The sequence below is a fragment of the Protopterus annectens genome, chromosome 2.part0, assembly GCF_019279795.1.
Source record: "Protopterus annectens isolate FY-2018-M chromosome 2.part0, PAN1.0, whole genome shotgun sequence".
In the NCBI taxonomy this organism is placed as follows: Eukaryota; Metazoa; Chordata; order Ceratodontiformes; family Protopteridae; genus Protopterus; species Protopterus annectens.
Window position 1 is genome coordinate 475,867,263 of NC_056728.1, and position 18,458 is coordinate 475,885,720.

An 18,458-nucleotide genomic window follows, 5' to 3' on the forward strand; every position below is an offset into this window, starting at 1 on the left:
TACAATTTTGTGTTGGCCTACGCACATGAGCAAGTGACCAAGTGTAATACATTGCTTCAATCAAAGAGTTGATGTGGAAGGAAAGTATGCAAATCAATATGTAAAAGACCAATATCACTTGCTTCCATGAATATTAATCAGCGTGTGTGCATATTGTTTTATGAACTGTAAGGAGAATGCATGTCTTTCACTGAGAAAGAGGAAGCAAAATTTCCGCTGTACTCTTAATCAGTAGCACTTTGTTTCTATGTATTTTAAGGACTATGGTGTGATCAGAAGTATTAAATTAATTTTTTAGTTTTAATACAAGAGTATTCGTGTATGGTAATAAATCCATATGAAACCTAAAATAAAAGTTTTCCACAGCAATTCTATGACCATAAATTATAGCACCGTGGGAAATCTCAACTGAATGTAGTGATTTCCAGTGCATGGCTGAATGCTGTATTCCTTCAGATATACAAAGTACAGCATCTGGACATTGTAATAATATAGCCATACGAACTGACACTAAGGAAAGTAAAGTACATTTTTTTTATTAAGAGAAAAATGCACTTTGACTGTCTCTATATACTAGGATGCTATTTGTACATCTGAATGCTGTAGTCATTCAGATACCAAAAGTATAGAATCTGAAGCTTGCATTAATTCTGCCATTTAAGGATATTATCAGGAGCAAAATGCTTCCCATGATCATCTTTTTATTTAAGCAAGTGCAACCATTTCACTCTGACATTTTGGATTATGCTGGCCTTTATCAGTTGAATGTTGTGTTCATTCTGTAATGTCAAGTACCAGACTGTGTGTGTTAGTAAAGGACAGCACTGGCAGGTCATATTAATCATACCATGCAAATTCACTTCTAAAAATAATCACAGTGAATCGACATACAGCATAATTGTCTCAATGTTTTTCTCTGATGCCAGCGGTGAGGACTAGTAACCAAATATAGGAAAGAAGAATATTCTACATCATTTTACACAACTGCACATATCATTTAATGCAGGGGCTTCATATGGGTGTAGGAATGCACATATTCTTGCTTTGCAATTCATGTCTCCAGTAATACAAATGTTTTACTGCAAAAATGATGGTAAACAGTAATTAAAAAACAGTATAAAACATTATTGTTGTGCTGGTTTGTCAGCTGCTGTTTTCTCATATTCAGTACTGAGAAGTAATAACCAAAATTAGGCAAGACATGTATTTCACTTTATTGTACATGATGGTAAATACCATTCAATGGGTTCTTTGTATGTAGTTATTACAGAACTGTGGACCTCCTTACTGTCCCAAGATACTGGCCTTTGAGCTGCTGACAGCTGTATATATATATATCATTATGTATGTAAAACAGAGCGGTGGTGGTGCTGCGGTAGCGTTGTCGCCTCACAGTAAGACGCTGTCCGGTTCGATTCTCAGCTAGAGCGTCTTCTGCGTGGAGACATGCGTGAATGGGCGTACCTTCGTTGAAGGTTGTGCGTCAGGCCTGGCAAGCCGGTACATAAAAATCAACTGCCAATCATTAGCGGACCAGAGTTCCGCTGTGGCGACCCCGAAAGACACAAACAAATGTAAAACAGAGCACTGTGTCCAACAAACTGCATCATATTGAGACTGTATGAGTTCTACTATGGAAACGTACTTGTGAAAAAGGTAACCATAAGGAAGCAACATGCAGCACTACTGGTTTTACCAGTATTATTACTCAATTCCCAATAATGGGAAATAGTAGCGAAATATTGGCAAAATGAATAAACTTTCAATTTTAATAGTAAAAATGCTTTACTGAAGGAAAAATCATAGAGATGCAATATACAGGATTATAGTTTTGATGGCTTAAAATCACTGCATTCTGATACCTAATACAGCGAAGAAGTAGCCAGATACAGGCAAATTGAATATTTTACTTTATTTTGCATGATTATAAATATTTGGTTTAATGTTTGCACATGGATGTAGGAGTTCATGTGTTTTTACCTGCAGTTCATTTTTAATATAATAAAGTGTTTTACTGCAGGAAAAAAACAGAGCATTATATTTTTGTTGTTTTCTCAAGTACATTACTTTGATACCGGATAGTGAGAAATAATAGTCAAGTAATGGCAAAAATAATATTTCCCTCATTTTACTTGATAGTAAATACTATTTGGTGCAGTGTTTCTGTATGGCTGTACAGTGAAGCACTGTAACTGTCTTGTTATGCTGGACTTTGTACAGCTGAGTGCTGTATTCATTCAAACGCAAGATGTACAACATTAGGAGCCACTAAAATAAAAAAATCTGGAAGGTGTATCTTTTATACCACATAAATGTACTTGCAAAAAGATAATTAAGTTGAAGCAACATGTAATATTATTGCCTTGATATCTGATGAGTGCTGTTCTCTGATACACAGTAGTAAGAAATAATATCCAAACCTAGGCAAGAAGAATGCAACAAACACTTGTATAATAATAAAACAGTTTACTGCACAACAAAGAGTAATGGGCTTACATAGGCAAAATGAATGTTTACAGTTATTTACATGACTGCAAATATAATTTGGTACAGTGTTTGGATGTGGATGTATAACCTCGCATATTTTTGTTTTGCAGTTCAATTTTATAACAATGAAAATGTACAGTAGAAAAAATGCGATCAGGACGAAGTATCATAAAATATTTTCTGTTTCAAAAACAGAGCTCTCTAATACCTGACTGTGAAAAGTAAAAGTCAAATATGGGCAAGTGGAGCATTTCATTTTATTTTACAAAACTGTAAATTTAATTTGCATGTGGCTATAATTTCACACATTTTTGCTTAACAGTTCACTATAAAAATGTTTCTTTAGGAAAATAATTATCATAAAAAAGCAACCCACAGTATATTGCTCTGAAATATTTGACCTACCTACAGTATATTAAGCTATTACTCCTGGTAATCAGGTGTCAGAGCTGCCCTTCTGACAGCATCAAATGTCCATTAACCTTAAATAAGAAATTAAGTCTGCAAAGTCTACAAATCTGAATCACTTTAAAATGAACTAGTCTGCAAGGCATCATGAAAATCAACATTTGTATAAAACTATAAACCTCTGCTAACCAACATTTCTAAAACTGGCAAGTTAATTCAAAGGGAACAACAGTACCTGAAAAAATAAGGTTTCCTTACAAGTAACTGACAGATTGTTGGTTGTACTGTAGCTGTCTGAACAAAAATTGTGGAATTTACCTTTGCACATAGGTGATATCACTAATATGTAGGCACTGCAGAATAGCTGTTTGTGTGGCACTGCTGTGCACTGTATTGTGAGCCTTTTCCCTCCCCACTGTTGGGTGATATATATATATGACAATACAATGACTGCTTCTAGCTTCTAGTCATCTGCAAACTTGGACAGCCAGAACCATTTGGTATTGGCTTCTACTTCAAAACGTAGACACCAAACATGAGAGGTCCCAGTACAGATGACCCCTGGGAGACTCTACTGGTGATTTGCCGCTTTGTGGAGGTAACATCCTGTCTGCGAGCCAGTTGGCAATCCAGTGGTTGACCTACGGGTTTATTCCCAGTTTATTTATCTTTTCTACTATGTATGAGTGGGGAATTATGTCAAACACTTTGGCCAGGCTGAGGTAGTGGTGTGTACCATTTTGCCTTCATCCATTGCTTTGGTGACCTTTGCAAAAAATCCACCAGGTTGAGTAAGTATGACCTCTCTGTCCGTGCTGAATCCAAACTGAGACAGGTTCAGTGTTTGGGGGTTCCTTTTGTCTTGATTGATTACTTCCATAATAAGTTTTTCCATTGCTTTGCATACAAAGCTGGTCAGACTTATGGGTCTGTAATTGTCTGTGTTTGTGGAAGGTCCTCCCTTATTCAGGGGAATAACTGTAGCTGTTCTCCAATCACTTGCTACAAAACCTGTATGGAGGCTGACGTTGAACGGTGTTGTTAGGGATGCAGCTAAATCATGCTTCATGTTATTAAAGATGCATCCAAGGATATTATCAGGACCAATCAATGCAGTATTTTTAGCTTTTGATAGAACTTTTAGGACAAAACAAACAGAGCTATTAATGACAAATAGAGACAAAGCCTGGAGTCACTTGAAACAAAACAAAAATTAATACAATCTCCAGATTTGTGAGCTGCTTAGAAATCATGCCAAAAATATGATTAAATCAGATAAAAGATCTTACTACACCAGTCATACAATACAGGTCATACTAACCCTCAAATGTTCTGGTCATCAACAAACAAACTCATCTACCGTGGACGTACAACCCAGCCACTCCCACAACAACCAATTTCACAAAAGGTATATCTAGCCAATTCAACACTTCCTTCCTTCAAACAGTTGCCTGAATCTTAAAAGATACAACTACCTCGACACCTATACAAGAGCCTGTTCAACAACCAAATAAAAGATCTCTCAAACCTATACAAACCTCTTTCATCAAAAAAACTTTTCTTCAAATCCAGACCTACCACTTTCACCCCAGATAACCTTTCTCCTCAATATATTACATTAGCAGCAGTTGTGGTAGCTTACCCAGTAAACATTCTAAGCAACTGTGCCATCAAAGAGAGCTATGTTCCTCTGCTCTGGAAGAAATCCTACATTTTGCCACTTCAGACCCACGGTGGTGGTGCTGCGGTAGCGTTGTCGCCTCACAGTAAGACGCTGTCCGGTTCGATTCTCAGTTAGAGTGTCTTCTGCATTGAGACATGCGTGAATGGGCTTACCTTCATTGAAGGTTGTGCGTCAGGGCTGGTAACTCGGCACGTAAAATCAACTACCAATCATTAATGGACCGGAGTTCCACTGTGGCGACCCCTAACCAGGAAAAGCCGAAAGACTCAACAACAACAACAAAGGTGGACACCCTACAGACTACACCAACTATCTGCCTTTAGCTATTCTCCCCCTATCCCACACCCAAAGCACTAGAGAAATGCAGCCAACACCAACTACTAAATTCTATACCAAACAATAACCTGCTCTCTCCCACGTAAAATGGCCGCTTCCCACATCACAGTGCCAACACTGCAATCTTTGATTTTTGTACATTAACCAGCACCATAACACTGGCAAACTAGTATTAGCAGTATTACTTGACATGACCAAAGCTTTAGATACAGTGTCCAATCCTAAACATATTAACAAACTCTTCAGCCTTAGACTAGACAGTCCATCCCTGTCATGGCTCTAAAATTACTTATCCAATAGACACCAGGCAGTAAAATGGACTACTGACACCTCCTCCTTCCTATATCTGTTGGGTTCTAAAAGGCTCCATCCTAGGACTACTCTTATTTAATATTTTCATTAATGACCTACACAAATCAACCAAAAATACTTCTATCATGCAGTATGCAGATGATTCAGCACTCATCAGATGTTCAGAAACTGAACAGATGTTCAGATAAAACTACTGATAAATTATATAGCAACTAACGCAGGACTCCCTCTTCTCTGGCTGCATAACTAACAGTTTCGATTGAACCTCAGGAAAAAAAAAAAACTTCTCTTTACTGCTAAAACATTCCAATAGAACAAAACCAAATTCACCATAATCTCTTCCAATAGCACCACAACTGAAACTGTTTCACACTCCTAGCTGTTAGGCTAGTAATTGATGAAAATATGAAATTTGATCTGTATATAAAAGAAACAGTAAAAAAAATACACACATCAAAAACTTTGTATCCTGTACAAAATTAACCCATTTTTAACTGAAGAAGTAAAAGTAAGTACAGCCAAAGCATACCTACTTCCAGCCAATCTGTATGGGGCCCCCATACTTATCAATCTACAAACCACCCAAGTGAACCTAACAGAATAGTGCTGTAACAAAACTGCAAAATTCACTGCAAACCTACCATACAGGTGTCACACCATTGCTTAGCCCTAAAAAAACTCATCTAGTCAGAAATCTCTCATTGCTTGTCTTACTCTTGGCTGAGTATGGCACATACTATAATCTACAACCCTGAAAAATGCCCACACATAGCCAGTATATTCTTAACTCAGCATATTCCAAATAGAACCCTACGATCACTAAGTGTGACCAAATCAACTACCTCAGCAGGAGATACTCTATTCTCATGCCATGTCTCAAAAATATGAATGCCATTCCATTCCCTATAAGAGTAGACTCTTCACACAAATCCTTTAAAAATGCATCTCAGGTATAATCGGATTAGCTTTTGCTCCACCCTCTGGCTAAAATACTATTTCTTCTCACTTTATCTTATATTAACCTATATTTACTCCTCGGGCTTTTGTTTTCTTTTCTTTTAACCCTACATCATCTCCATTGGCCATTTTATATCCATAGCATTACCTATCTTATTCTGCCTGTTATCTATAATCTGTATCAATTCACTATGTAAGGTGTACTTATATTGTTAAACTTTGCTGAATGAATGCTGCTCATATGCTTTTATTAATTGAAGAATTTTCTACTGAACAATGGTTTGAAAATCGTACTGTAAGTCATATTTATTGTTTTTTTGTAAATTCATGTGGAGCCCTTAAGGCTAAACAACACACCTGATACACTTGTAATAGGTGACTCTATCGTCAGGCACACTGACGCCCCGCTCTCCAGGCTGAACAAGGAGAAGGTCACGGTGAGCTGCCTGTCGGGCGCTAGGATCCGCCACATAACACAAGCACTCAGGTCACTCCAAGGCAAGTACAAATATGACTCAGTCATTGTCCATGCTGGTATGAATGACCTGAGACGTACCTCCCTGGACTACATGAAAAGAGACATAGAGGAGCTCTCTGAGCATGTAGCCCAGGCCGGTATGACCCTGACCTTGAGTAGCATCTTACCCTCACCAAGAATGATGCCATAATATGAAGACAAGATGATCAATTTCAACAATTGGCTTAAGTATTGGTGTCACTCACAGGGGATCCAATGCCTGCCAGCCTGGGATGACATGCTCGACAAGCCACGATGCTTCGCTAGGGATGGCTTGCACCTGTCACCCCTGGGCTTTCGGATATTAGCAAAGGCTCTTGCTACCCCCATAGTGCCTTTTTTAGGCAAGGCTCAAAAGACAAACCCACCTCCATAGGTATCACAAGGGATAAGAAACTAAGAGTAATGCTACTAAATGCCAGAAGTCTAAACCTCAAGATGCATGCACTCAAAACTCTCCTTAGCATGGAGAACATCGATATCTGTGCAGTAACAGAAACCTGGTTCAAGGCTCCAGAGAGCACCCCAGCACTACCAGGTTATACCTCATACCATGCTTTTCGGCCCCAAAACTTGGACCGAACCACAAAAGGAGGGGGAGTATCAATATTCGTCAAAGATACCCACACATCCAGGTTGGTGGCACAGCACGAAGCATCAGAGACTATCCATGTGCAACTAACAGTGGATAAAACTGCCTTCCAGTTTATAGCCTGCTGCAGACCACCCTCCCAAACCTAGGAACCCCACTCGGCCTTCCTGAGAACACTGTAAAATATGAAGGTCTCTCCAAACACCATTATATTGGGCGACTTCAACTACCCAAACATAGACTGGGAGCATTACTCTAGCTCCAACACCCTAGCCCAAAGGTTCCTAGAATTTACAAACTCAAATGCTATGGAACAACTTGTTACCACTCCCACAAGAGGGGAAAACATACTGGATCTGATCATCACCAACATGGGGACTTTATGCTCCAGACCAGAAGTGTATCCCTCACTGGTCAGACCATAAACTAATCTCACTGAATATTCACATCCCGACCCCCACCCCCTGCCCAGAAAACCACAGTGAAAAACTTCTCTAAAGCAAATTTCACACTCCTCAAAACCAAGGTGGAATCCTTCAAAATACGGCCCAGACCGCAGAATCCTTTATAAACGCATTCTATGAACACCTTCAGGAATGCATGGATCATGCAATCCCAAATAAAACCAAGACCCAATACTCCAAAGGCAGACGTACATGATAGAGCAAAATCCCAAAAAGGGAAGGCATCTCTGATCAATATTAGCAAAAAACTACGGGCACTCATAAAATCGTCTAAGGCCAGCTTCGAGAGAAAATTTGCACAGGACACTAAGGATAATCACAAGGCTTTCTTTAGTTATGTTAGGAACCTGGGTGGGAATTCCCAGATATGCTCAAAATTAGTCCAAAATGACAAAAAATACACCAAACCCACAGACATTGCCAACATCCCAGCTGACAGGTTCAGCAAACTTCTCCCCTCCCACCAAAGGGCAAATATCTATCCCAGCAGAGTGCTGCCCCCCTGACATCTCAGATGCTCAGGTAAGAGCCGCCCTCTCCAAAGCAAAAAACACAGCATCAATGGGACCAGACAGTGTCCCGGGCTGTATCCTACATGAACTCCAAGAAGAGCTAAACCCAAACATAAAACTACTGTTCAATCTCAGCCTTACTACAGGATATGTACCCAAAGAGTGGCGTACAGCAACAGTGGTCCCTCTCCACAAAGGTGGTGCCTCAACGGATCCTGGAAACTATCGCCCCATAAGCCTGACTAGCTTGGTCTGCAAAGCTATGGAAAGGATTATCATGGACCTCATAAATAAAGATATTGGGGACCTACAGACACTGGATCCTACCCAGTTCGACTTTGTTAAGGGCAGATCCTGCCTCTTAAACCTGGTCGATTTCTTTGAAATAGTCACCAAGGCCATTGACGAGAGGAAGGTGGTCCACACAGCCTACCTGGACCTTGCAAAAGCCTTCGATACAATACCCCACTTGGGCATTATAGATAAGCTCACCAGCTTAAATATAAACCCCTATGTCACTAGATAGGTTGCAAACTGGCTCAAGGACAGAACCCACATGGTTAGAATTGCTGGAGCCATGTCAGACTCCAAACCAGTTACAAGTGGCATCCCACAAGGCTCAGTCCTGGGACCTCTCTTGTTCGGTATATATTTCTCAGAGGTACAGGCCAAGACGGAAGGACTGTGGCTGACCAAGTTCGCAGATGACTGCAAACAGGGCGCCATAATCAACTCTCCAGCCAACACAAGCATCCTCCAAAAGGGCCTCATAGAAAGAGACAACTGGTGCCAGAGCCATGGCCTCAAGCTAAACGCCAAAAAGTGTATAGTCATCCCCTTTGGCAAAAACAAAGTGCCCACAAATTACCACATAGGTGGTAATCCATTAAGTACAGAAGAAGTAATTAGGGACCTGGGGACCCAAGTTGATAGCAATCTCTCATTTGACAACCACGTGGCCAAAGTGGTTAGAAAAACATTTTATATAGCCCACCTAATCATGAAGGGATTCACATCTAGATCAGGGGAGGTCATCGTGCCTCTTTACTCATCCCTCATCAGGCCCATAATTGAGTACAATGCCCCTTTTGGGATGTACCTTACCAGACACCTGCAGCAACTGGAAAGACCCCAAAAGTACCTCGCCAAGAGGATCAAAGGGCTCAAACAGATGCCATATGCTGCCCGGTTAAAGAAACTCCAGCTCTACTCAGTGGCATACCACCTGCTCAGAGGCGATCTGTGCCTGACGTATAAAGCCATGTCCAACCCGGAATTAATGGACATGCTGCACCTCAGAAAATCCAAATCCCATCGAGCTACGTGCTCGAGACACTTGAACCTCAGCACTGAAATAAATAGGACATGCTGGAGGGACAGATTCATAACCCAGAGGCTCCCTTCACTCTGGAATAAAATCCCAGTCCAGGTTAGGCAGAGTCCCTCATTGACTCTCTTCAAGAGGAATCTTGATGAGTGGATGGGAGATCGTAGGTTTACCCCGGGTATCACTTCTGTGTAACTGTTATACAGAGGCACAGTATACTAACCTCGAAAAAGGGCATAGCAAAATTAATTTAAAATGGGTGGCGAAAGCCAAACACACTCTGGCTAGGCTTATAAATGCCCTAGGGCAGATAGCCTAGTATGAACCTATGAACCTATGAGAGTGAGTGATGAATCAACATATTTTATTTCTGTTTGTCTGTAAAGTGTCCATGTTTTTGCAGGAGACTGCAGATATGAAAGGATGGTTATATTCAAACTGACCTAAAGGCAGTCCCTTATCTGTAATTGCTAAAGCCGATTTTGAAAGGACAGGAGAAATTTTCCATTTCTATCCCAAAGGTAGTAAGGAATTGATTTTATTTCCATTTTTTGTATGGGTTTGGAAATTGAGCGTTTGGTCTAGCCAAATACTAAGATATTTGCAGGTAAAAGTTCTGTCAATTGAGATGGGTACCAAAAAGCATGCTTTTTTTGTTTTATTAGGGTTTAGGACATATCTACATTGTCAACCCACTACATCAACATACACTACATCAACCACAAATGGTCAAATCTCAGTAAATAGAAAAAAACAGAAACAACAGTCTATGCAGGGGCAAGCCTCCCTGCAACCCCCACAGCCCATGCTAAATATATATACTAACTCCGAGATTGAAAAACAGTGAGATAGAGCAAAATCCCACTCCCCACTATGTAATAATCTCCCCTCCCGAAGCAAATGCTAAAATCCTGTGATGAACCAGCAGTTTGATAAAACAAGCTTCCTTCCTAAATGTTTGATGTACCAAACGTCCACTGAAATACATTGAACCAGTAAGTATATGTGTGTGTTTCTATGTATGTGTTTGTATGTATTGTAGCATAGTGGTGGGTGGCCTCTTTAAATGTTGTAACCTAGAAGGATCAGGTAGCATAAAGGTAGACTGTCTGTGTAAGACTAGTAACCAAAAACATGCAAGGATGTTAAATTTACTAAGGAACAGCTGAAAAGAGGGGTATTTAAAGCACAGTGTCCTAGTGCACTGCAGATTGTGACCTTTTTGTCTGAGGAGGGTCCAGATATGACTGTAGCTGGAGTTAAATAGTTACATAAACATCGGCAAAAGAAGGAAGGGCATCCAGAGGGTATTCCTATGAGGGAAGGGAACTTGATGCTTCACTGGAGGAGCCAGATGGTTTTATTACCTGTACTGAAGGTTAAGATGTTTTGTTATTCCCAACTGCTAGCAAGTCTGCCAGATTCCTGCTTAAAAAGGAACACTGCATCTAATATGAAAGTTTGCTATGCTGTGAAAAAGCCTGCCTAAAAGATAAATTTATTCACATTTGAGTACAGACTGATTTGTTAATTGATAAGAACTGCATTCCTTTCCTGGACTTAATGCATCATAAATATTAGATATATAATAAACTGAGAATTTGAAGATGAGGACATTGACAGCAAAACGTCAAGCTGCATGTGATAGCTGTGACCTGGAGATGACTTATCATTATCCTGGACCTTGCTTATACAGAGCCATTTATACCGTTCAGTCTTCATACATAGATAAGCATTTTATTTGTAAACAAAAAGGTGTTTGATCTTTTGGACACTACATATCATAAGTTTGTATCTGTAACCACAAACCAACAGGTTCATTGTTGTTGTTCTTTGTTTGTGACATATTAATTCTACCACAACTAATCAACATTTTTACATCACTGCTCCATTAGAACCAGGCTGCTCTACAGAAAGAACAAACCAAGACATTTGGTCTGTTGCATTTTCTGTCAGCAACAGGGAAGTGCTGGGCATGCAGTATTTCTTTAGAAGACAGGCATTTGACTTTACACATTATCCTAATTTGCAGTCCTGTCTGGAAAGTTATACTAGTTGGAACAACATGAGTAGAACAACAGAATATCTTTGACACGTTAGTGGTACAGTAGATTGTATAAACAAGTATCTGTGTGTGAGTGTGTATACATGTGTATGTGTGCATGTGTGTGTGCTTGTGTGTGTGTGCGCGTGTGTGTGTGTGTGTGTGTGTGTGTGTGTGTGTGTGTGTGTGTGTGTGTGTGTATGTGTGTCTGCGTCTGTCTGTCTCTTTGTCTCTCTGTCTTTGTGGGAATGTATAATGTATAGGGGGAATGTGTGCACGTGGTGTGTGTGTGTGTGTGTGTGTGTGTGTGTGTGTGTGTGTGTGTGTGTGTGTGTGTGTGTACATGTGTGTGCCTGTGTCTGTCTGTGTGGGAATGTGTGCATGTTGTTTGCATGTATGTGTGTGGGTGTGCATGCATCTGTGTGGGAATGTGTGTTGTTTGTGGGGAAAAATATGTGCATGTGCATTTATGTATATGCACGTTTGTGTGTGTGTGTGTGTGTGTGTGTGTGTGTGTGTGTGTGTGTGTGTGTGTGTGTGTGTGTGTGTGTGTGTGTGTGTGTGTGTTTGTGCACACGTGAGAGATGCGTATATGTGCATGCATCTGTAAGAAGATGTTTAGAGTGCAGTGTTTAGAGTCCAACTGTACAAGTCATACTGAATGATGCTTTGCAGTAACTGTTTATATCTGTTTTACTTCTTTGTTGTACTGGAGTAAGGTGGAGCTATAAAATATTTCCACAGAGAGAAAAAAATAATGGTTAAATGATTCTTACTTTGTTTCTTGTCTTAACAGATGTGGCTGAAGATTACATTCCAATAGCATCTGCTTTAAATGCTCTGGGAACCCAGGAAACTAGTCATCTGAACAAGTAAGTTGTTGATGTCAGTAGTAGTAATAACAATCTAAGTAATATGGAATTAGAGCTGACTTTAAAATCTTGAAGCAGCCCAATAAATTATCTCACACAAGGCCTCAATGTGGTTTTAATAATGACATCATGTTTCCATGCTTCATGATTAATCCCCAGTACTGATGGCTTGATGACTGCCACCCATCCAGCAGGATTAATACTGTAGGAGATATCAACAGCGTTAGCAGAGTCAATGTTCTCATCAGGTTTAAGAGATCTTGGAGAAATAAGGTTTGCAGAATCAAAGGGGGGAAGCCATCTGTATTACCAGATCTGTGAAGTCCGTAATAAACCAGATCAAGCAAGAAAGCTTACAAACAGGGTTAATTAATATAGGTTAATGAACAGTATAGCAATAATGTTGTATGTGGCTTCTCTGTAATAGTATTAACTTTACAGTTCCACTACTGAACCTTAAGTGGATAAAAACGTGATGATCTCAAACATAAAAGCAAATGACTGAAATGGAAAATGTTAAATTCAAACTGTAAGTGATTTTTTTCAGGACAACCCAAGCCCCCCAGTGTGGGGAACAAACTCCACAGCCCCCCCACCTAAACTTGTTATATACCAACTGCATGGACACACTCAAACACAAACAAAGGAGAAACCTTTCAAAACAAAGGAATCACTGTCCGTGCACTTTTAGGAACTGTACCAGTAGTGATTTCCAATGAAAAACAGTGATTGTGTTCTTTTCCTCAGCATCTTGTGACTTGGGATAGAAACCCAGCAACCTGTATAATAGCCTAATTTTATGCCTGCCAGGTTAACAGAGTTATGGAACCTCCAGCAGAATAAATGAAGACAGAAAGCCCTATTCTTGATTTATTGTCACATTGATATGATTATTTTCACCCATGTGCTTAAGTTTGAATATTTCTTTCATTAAAGTTAGAGGTACATATGAATTTTAAAACTCTAGAAAGTCAAGAGGCCAGATTCAATAAAGCCTACACTATGTATACACTATGTGTATTCAAGAACATTCCTACATTTTTTGTGCTTTCTAGTGACTCAGAAAGGTCACACTAAGTGTACATGTACTCTACACTTTGTGGTAACTCTTATAAATCCCTGTCAATATTTAGAGCTAAAAACAAAATTAACTAGTAGGCAGTCGTGGTGTAAAGTCAAACTTTAATAAAACAACAGCAGCAAAGAGTTAAGATAAGCGCTTTCATACCAAACCAGGTACTTCATCAGATCTAACTTCACAAACATTACAATCAACCATTTATTAGTGTTTGAAGTCACGTGACTTCAGTAAAGGTTTAATTGGTATAAAGTCATTTAACCCTTTACCATTTGTAAGCCTGCAATAAAGTCATCCATTTTATTTCAAGACATTCAGTGCGGGTCCTGATATCACCCCCTCTCACACCAGACTTATATATCTCAAGGACCATAAATTTAAACCAATGATTGTTACCCATGCTTTTTTACATGTTTAGAAAGGGCATTCTTATCATCACCTCTATTTGTGTTTCTTCCTACTTTATTACCTTATTTTGCTTTTGCCTCTTCCTAAAAGTACTCAGTTGTATTTATTCTGCTGCGTTTATCACTGCTTGGTAGTAGCCTGATTAAATTGTAACTGTTATTCTAAGCCTGTTGGTTTAAGCACTTGGGCTTCACATCATTTGTTTTACATTAAGAAGGTTTGTGGTCTCCACTGTTGTGGCAGGACAGGTAGCTTACATCATTCTAAGTTGGGAATTGCTGATTGAAGGCTCAGTGTCTGTTATTCTAAAAGTGTATTAGTTCTAGTTTAAGGACTTGGGCTTCATGCCAGTTATTTTACATGAAGAAGCTTTGTGGTCTGCACTCTTGTGGGAGGAGAGGCTATATTCTGACGTTCTGAGCTGGAAATTTCTGGTTAAAGGCTTATTGTGCTTGCTTATTTGAACTGTTTCTTTCTGAAATTGGTGCACCTTGTTTGCTGTAGTATAGACTATATTCAGGCCTGCTGAATCTAGCTTTGTTTGTATAACTTGAGCACTAATCCAGGCCATCTTTTTTGGAGAAGGTTCCCCTTCACCCTAGTGGCAGGAGTGTGCAGTTAGAACTTGTCTGATTGAAGACTGCTGGAAGAGGGCTCAGTTTTGAGATTTTTACTGGTTAATTGGGTAATTTTTAAAATCAGTTTGCTCATTTTCTATTGTTATAAAAAAATGTACTTTATTCATCTGCATTTACTGTATTTGTGTTTCCTCCTACTTTACTTTATTTTGCTTTTACTGCCTGTTCTTAAAAGTACTTAATTGCATTTATTCTGCTGCATTTATTACTGCTTGTTAGTAGCCTGATTAAATTCTAGCTGTTATTCTAAGCCTTTGGTTTAAACACTTGGGCTTCAGACCAGTTGTTTTACATTAAGAAGGTTTGTGGTCTTCACTGTTGTGGCAGAACAGGTAGCTTCTAAGTTGTGAGTTGCTGATTGAAGGCTTAGTGTCTGTTATTCTAAAAGTGTATTAGTTCTGGTTTAAGCACTTGGGCTTAGGGCCAGTTATTTTACACTAAGAAGGTGTGGTCTGAACTCTTGTGGGAGGAGAGGGTAGATTCTACCCTTCTGAGCTGGGAGTTTCTGATTAAAGGTTAGTGTACCTGCTTATCTGAACTGTTTCTTTCCGAAATTGGTACGCCTTGTTTACTGTAGCACAAGACTAGATTCAGACCTGCTAAATCTAGCTTTGTTTGTATAACTTGAGCAATAATCCAGGCCATCATTTTCTGGAGAAGGTTCCCCTGCACCCTAGTGGCAGGAGTGTGCAGTTAGAACTTGTCTGATCAAAGACTGCTGGAATGGGGATCAGTTTTTACCTTTTTATTGGTTAATTTGTTTATATCAGTTTGCTCATTTGCTACTGTTATGTTAAAAAAAAATACACCTTATGCATCGCCGCTTAGCTAGGGTTAAAATATTCCCGGCGTCATAAAGTCTGCTCTTCAAATTTTCCCTTAGAACTAGACAGTTTTTTAGTTTTAGCACTCAAATCTGTTTCTTTGAGCTTAGCACTTATTCAGAACTCATTGTAAGCACTAAATAAGCTACAAATTAATACAGCTCTCAACTTTCCTCACTTGTCTAGAGGAAAACAGTTTTTAGTAATTAATAAATAAGCACCTATACAGGCATGTCTATGGGTCAGCTCCTGGTGTTTTTTCCTGTCTACCTGATTAATCTGAGCATCTTGGGACAATGCAGCAATTGCCTCATGTACACAGACAACCCTCTCCTCCTACCACCCAACACTACAACCTGTGAGAGATGCACTTATATAGCCAAACTGGAAGCAAAGCTGTCTTCACCCAAGAATGGACTAGACAGTCAAGAGGAGAGGGTAAACACTTGCACCACACCACATTTATCACATAGTCCCTAAAATCCTACACCACCAAAACACACATAGAAACACAAAACACACACCTACATTCATGGAGGCTCTCAATAAAAATCTACCAAAGCAATAGAGACCTCCAAAGCAGAAACACAAGCAACCTCCACCCCCCAACACAACCAAAATGACACATAGCTCACAAACTCAGTGTGCCCCCCAATCACAGCCTGTAAGGCATAACAATGTACACAACACTGTAGTCATAGGTGACTCTATAGTCAGGCACACTGATGTTCCACTCACCAGACTCAACAAGGAGAAAGTTACTGTCAGCTGCCTGTCAGGTGCCAGGATCTGCCACATAAGACATGCACTCAGGTCACTCCACAACAAGTACAAATATGACTCTGTCATTGTCAGTGTGAAAGACCTGAAATGTACCTCCCTGGACTACATGAAAAGAGACATGGAGGAGCTCTCCAATCCTGCAGCCCAGGCAGGAATGACCCTAGCCCTGAGTAGCATCCTGCTATCACCCAGAATGATACCACAGTACAAGGACAAAATGATTGACTTCAACAATTGGCTAATCTTCTGGTGTCATTCTAAGGGGATCCAGTATCTGTCTGCCTAGGATGACATGATCAGCAGACCATGATGCTTTGCCAGAGATGGCCTGCACCTGCCGCCCTTGGGATTCCGGATACTGGCTAAGGTTCTTGCCCACCCCTATAGTGCCTTTTTTAGGCAAGGTTCAAATGACAAATTCACCACCATAACAGGTATAAGCAAGCAAAATCTGAGGGTAATATTACTTAATGCTAGAAGTCTAAACCTCAAAATGCGCTCACTTGAGGCACTCCTTAAAATGGAGAACATCGACATCTGTGCAGTGACAGAGACCTGGTTCAAGGCTCCTGAGAGCACCACTGCATTACCAGGCTATAATTCATACCACACCTTTCGGCCACCTAACATGGACCGAAACACTAAAGGCGGAAGCGTGACCATATTCATTAAGGATATCCACATCTCCAGGCTAGTTGCTCAGCATAATGCATCCGAGATTATCCAAGTGCAGCTAACTCTGGGATAGACCGCAATCCAAATTGTAGCTTGCTACAGATCCCCCACCATGCCGCGGGATTCCCACTCCTCATTTTTTGATACACTGGAAAATATTAGGATACAACCTAACACCCTAATAATGGGCGATTTCAACCACCCCACCATTAACTGGGAAAACTACTCATGTACCAACTCTTTTGCTCAACGTTAATGACTTGGATCAACTTATCCACACCCCCACTAGGGGCAGCAATATCCTAGACCTGGTCATTACCAACATGGGCGACCGTTGTTCCACACCAGAGGTCAATTCCTCATTGGTCAGATCCGACCACAAGCTAATCACCCTAGACATCCCACCCCCACCCCCCATTAGGGAAACCACAGTAAAAAATTTCTCCAAAGCCAACTTCACGCTTCTTAAGACAGAAGTGGCAAACTTCACGACACCCATGCAGACGGACAATTGAGGTACGACTGCTGAATCCTACACAAATGTACTTTAAAAGCACTTACACAAGTGCATGGATCATGCTATCCCTAACAAAACCAAGACGCTATCCTCCAAAAAAAGGAAGCCAATCTGGTGGTCCCCTGCCATAAACAAACTCTACAACAGAAAAAAAAAACTGCTGCAAAAAAGAGTAAAATCCTATGATTGGAGGAACTCCCTGGTCAGCCTCAGTAAGAAGCTGAGATCCCTCGTAAAATTCTCCAAAGCTAGTTATGAAAACAAAATCGCCACTGTTTCTAAAGCCAACCACAAAGCATTCTATAGCTATGTCAAGAATCTCAATGGCAACACTCAGATCTGCTCTGAGTTACAGCACAATGGCACTAAATATACAGAACCAACTGATATTGCCAACATCCTGGCAGGTAGTTGCAGTGCTAACTTTACCCCCCTCTCGCCCCCTAAAGGGCCCATCTCTATACCGGAAGAATGCAAAGTTCCTGTAATTATGGCTACACAGGTAAAAAACACACTCTCTAAAACCCAGAACACAGCATCCATGGGACCTGACAAAATCCCAGGCTACATTCTACATGAACTACAGAACGAACTGGCACCCCACCTAAGTACCATGTTCAATCACAGCCTCACCTCAGGCTTTGTGCCCACTGAATGGCGCACAGTGACAGTTATCCCACTCCACAAAGGGGGATCCGCCACGGACCCCGGAAACTACCGCCCCATTAGCCTGATGAGCCTGGTCTGCAAGGCCATGGAACGTATCATCATGGAACTTATAAACAAAGACATTGGCAGTCTCCAAACTCTGGACCCCACCCAGTTCAGGTTTGTAAAAGTCAGATCATGTCTCCTAAACCTGATAGACTTCTTTGAAGCAGTCACCAAAGCAGTAGATGAGGGTGAGGTGGTTCACACAGCCTATCTAGATCTCACCAAGGCTGCGACACCATTCCCCACTCTGGAATTATAGATAAACTCACTAAACTAGGTATAAATCCCTATGTCACAAGATGGATTGCC

General features: G+C 40.4%; 1 protein-coding gene across 1 annotated transcript in view; it reads left to right on the plus strand.

The window, feature by feature from the left end:
• Positions 1-18,458, plus strand: part of SNX32 (sorting nexin 32) — a 463,165-nt gene that overhangs the window by 200,165 nt on the left and 244,542 nt on the right. Inside the window, exon 6 of the mRNA XM_044060891.1 lies at positions 12,437-12,512. Within this exon, the coding sequence (XP_043916826.1) occupies positions 12,437-12,512 (76 nt within the window). The remainder of the gene's footprint in view (positions 1-12,436; positions 12,513-18,458) is intronic.